The following is a 3,597-nucleotide window of genomic DNA, read 5'->3' as shown; positions in this document are numbered from 1 at the left end:
CACCCCCAAAGTGACACACTTCCTTCAACAAGGCCACACCTCCTAATAGTGCCACTCCCTGGGCTAAGCATAGTCAAACCACCACACTGGGCTATCTCTGGCTTCCCTGTTTCTCTTGTGTCAAGGATTGGATCTGGACTCTGCTGGTGTGGAGCAGTTCTGTCATTTCTCCAGCAGAGGGCGCATTCTGCATTCTTCAGAACTCAAGAAGCTCAAGTGTAGCAGGCCTGAGAAACAGGGCTACCCTTTGAAGAGGTGAGATGCAGTCTTTCAGTTCAATAATTAAAGGTTTATTTAAAAAGCCATGTTCATTTTAGCTTTATTATTTCTGTGCTTTTGTGTGGATTCAGACGTGTGCTACACTCCTAGCCCAAACTTCCAATTTTTCTTTTTTTGACTTGTCAAGCCAGGGTTTCTTTAGTTCTGTCTTAGAACTGGACCTGTAGGCCAGGCTGGCCTCAAACTCAGAGATCCACTTGCCTCTGCCCTCTCTAGTGCTGGGATTAAAGTCCTGTGCTACCACCAGCCAGCCCATTTCTCTCCCTCCCACTCCCACACCTCTCCCTTTTCTTCCCCCTCCTCCTCCTCCTCTTCCCCCTCCCCCTCCTCCTCCCTTCTCCTCCTCTTCTTCCTGCTCTTCTTTGTATGTGTGTGCAGGCACGTGTGCATATATGGTGGAGGCCAGAGGTGAACTTCACATGTCATTCCTCAGGACTTGTTTTTTAAATATATAATTTTAACTTTGTGCTCATTGGTAGTTCGCTGCTTGTATATCCATGTAAGGGTGTCAGAAACCCTGTAACTGGAGTCACAGACGGTATGAGCAGTCATGTGGGTGCTAGGAATTGAACCCAAATCCTCTGGAAGAGCAGCCAGTGTTCATGACCATTGAGCCATCTCTCCAACCCTAACTTACTTTTTATTTTCTTTTGACAAAGTCTATTTACTGTGTAGACCAGGTTGACCTCAAACTCACAGAGAGATGCCTGTCTCTGCCTCCGGGGTGCTGCGATTAAAGGTGTGGACCACCACAACCTGCTCATTTTGGTTTTAAGACAGGGTCTCTCATTGGCCTGGGGCCTGCCTAAGAAGCCCCAGGGATCCTTCTATCTCCATCCAGCGCTGGAATTACAAGCATTCACAACCACACTCTGTTACTGCAGAGTCCCCACTCAAGTCCTCAAGCTTATAAGCCCTATTCTTTTCTTTACCTGGGCTGGATTTATTTATTTATTTAGGCTTTTCGAGACAGGGTTTCTCTTTATAGCCCTGGCTGTCCTGGAACTCACTCTGTAGACCAGGCTGGCCTCGAACTCAGAAATCTGCCTGCCTCTGCCTCCCGAGTGCTGGGATTAAAGGCGTGCGCCACCACGCCTGGCTTGGATTTATTTTTATACATTTTTAATTTATTTATTAGTGTGTGTGTATGTGTGTGTGTGGCAATTTGAAAGGGCTGGTTCTCTCTTTCTACTGGAGAGTCTAGAGATTAAGCTCAGATTGCCAGCCATACTTGCTGAGCCATTTTGCTAGCCCTTGGGCTGGCTTTGAACTTCTGAAGTTCTTCTGCCTTTACCTTCCAGGCCTTGGAATTACAGTAATATACAAGTAGCCCGGCATGGTGGCACACATCTTTAATTCCAGCACTTGGGAGGCAGAGACAGGTGGATATCTGTAAATTCAAGGCCAGCCTGGTATAGCAAACTCCAGGCCAAGGCAAGGCAATATAATGAGACCCTGTCTCAAAGAAACAACAACAACAACAACAAAGAACCCGTAAAACAAAGACAAAAAACAAAAAACAAGAAGAAATGTAGAGGCCTTGCCCTGGAGAAGCCAGGAGAGTTAAACACAGTTTATGTCTTCCTGGAATGATGCAGTTCTACAGCCTGGTAATCCTGCTGCCTGATGAGACAAGCTCTGCCCGTATCTCCCAGAGTTTATGTTTGTACTTATCCCAGGCCCTTTCCCCTAAATCGCCATCGCATTTAGACCACAAGCCCATTCTGAGGAGGGAGGTCACTTGTGTTTCACAACAGCCTAAGTGACAGCTGTGTTCTCTTAGGGCCAGCCTAAGTATGTGTGCGTCCCTCTTGTGAGGCCTGATATTGTACCCTCTACCCCCAAACCCTCTCTTACCTTCCAAAACCTCAATAGGTAGCTTGGGCATGGGGCTGAGCAACAGGCAGGTACATGTTCTCGGTTTACCTGTGGGCCCCGTCGGTCCTTTTACCCTGTTGTCCCACTGCATGGATAAGGGCAGAGCTTAGAAAATAAACGCTTGTGGTTATTTACTGAAAGGCAGGGGGCAGTTATCTAGTGCAGGGTTGGGGAAGAAGTAGGGGGCTTGCTGGTCTAGTCACCACTGGGGCCAGTGCGAGCCCAGCGTGAGGTGAGATGATGGGCCAGGTAGCGCATAGCTGAACGGATGCCTTCCATAGTCCGTCTCTCCACAGACTCCAGCAGGTGCGTGACAGAGCGCAGGGCTGATCCAGTTCCAGACATCACCCCAGAGGAGAAAGCTGACCTGGCGCTGCGCAAGAGGCTGGCGACAGTCCGCAGGCGGGGACCCTCGTCTTGTAGCCGGTCAGCTGGAGAGCTGCAGCCCGAGGCCAGAATACCCACAGCCACACCCATGCGTGTGGCTGTGTCTGACCACACCAGGATGTCTGTGAGGGAGCTGATGGAGCCCTCTCCACAACCCAGCAGGCTGGTCATGGAGCGCATGTAGTCGTTCTCCACATCAGGTCTATACAGATTGGGGTCCAGAAGGTTCCTGCCCAAGGCCACCTGGTAGGAATCTGGAGAGCGGGGTGGGCTGCCACCTGGGGAGCCTGGGTCAGGTGGAGCCGGTGGGATACCTGAGTCAGCAGCTGAATCCTCACTGGTCGGCCCTGGCGATCTAGCTTTGCTCCCAGGGTTCAAGACCTTGAACCCTTCAGCTTCCTGCTCGGCCGAGTTGGTGGTAGGCGTGGGTTTTGGGTCGGGACTACTGGTATCGGAAGGGGGTGGGTCAGTAGCTCCCACTGAAGTCTGGACATGTTCAGGCAGGGCAGATAGCACGTCAGCATTTGGAACTAAATCTGGCTGCCCTTCTGGAACATTCGGGTTTCCCAGTGTCTTTTCCTGGGTCTGGGAGTCACTCGGGGAAACCGTCCGGCTCCGACTTGTACGGTTGTTTTCAGCTAGCCTGTCCCACACTGGGTTCTGGAAACCCACAAACACTTGCAGGATACCTGGGTCTTGGGGCAGCAGAGATGTGGTCTCTTCAGGATTGTCCTGGCCCTGATGTGGAGTATCTGGGCTCTCATCTTTGACTGCAGAAGTTGCTGTATCTGTAGAGATGGCTGGCTCTACATCTTGCCCTATGGAGGTGTCCATCTGCATGGAGGGCTGATCTTTATTCTGTCCCACAGAAGTGGCAATCTGCAAAGATGCCTGGTCTTCATCCTGTCCCATCAAGGTGGCAGTCTGTATGGAGGGCTGATCTTTATTCTGTCCCACCGAAGTGGCAATCTGCAAAGATGCCTGGTCTTCATCTTGTCCCATCAAGGTGGCCGTCTGTATGGAGGCCTGGTCTTTATTCTGTCCCACAGAAGT

The 3,597-nt window shown here is 50.8% G+C and overlaps 1 protein-coding gene across 6 annotated transcripts in view; it reads right to left on the bottom strand.

Annotated features, from left to right (window-relative positions):
• Positions 1 to 2,281: 2,281 nt before the first annotated feature.
• Tex44 (testis expressed 44) overlaps positions 2,282 to 3,597 on the bottom strand; it is a 1,896-nt gene continuing 580 nt past the window's right edge. Inside the window, exon 2 of one of the 6 annotated variants that reach the window (XM_021166811.1) lies at positions 2,282 to 3,435. In XM_021166811.1, the coding sequence (XP_021022470.1) occupies positions 2,353 to 3,435 (1,083 nt within the window). In that variant the 3' untranslated portion in view covers positions 2,282 to 2,352. Of the gene's footprint in view, positions 3,596 to 3,597 lie in introns of all 6 variants that reach the window. The other 5 variants (XM_021166779.1, XM_021166770.1, XM_021166796.1 and 2 more) reach the window with 5 other exon arrangements.

Source organism: Mus caroli, chromosome 1 (assembly GCF_900094665.2).
Source record: "Mus caroli chromosome 1, CAROLI_EIJ_v1.1, whole genome shotgun sequence".
Taxonomy (NCBI): domain Eukaryota; kingdom Metazoa; phylum Chordata; class Mammalia; order Rodentia; family Muridae; genus Mus; species Mus caroli.
The sequence above is the reverse complement of the archived record's forward strand: the minus strand, read 5'-3'. Positions and strand labels throughout refer to the sequence as shown.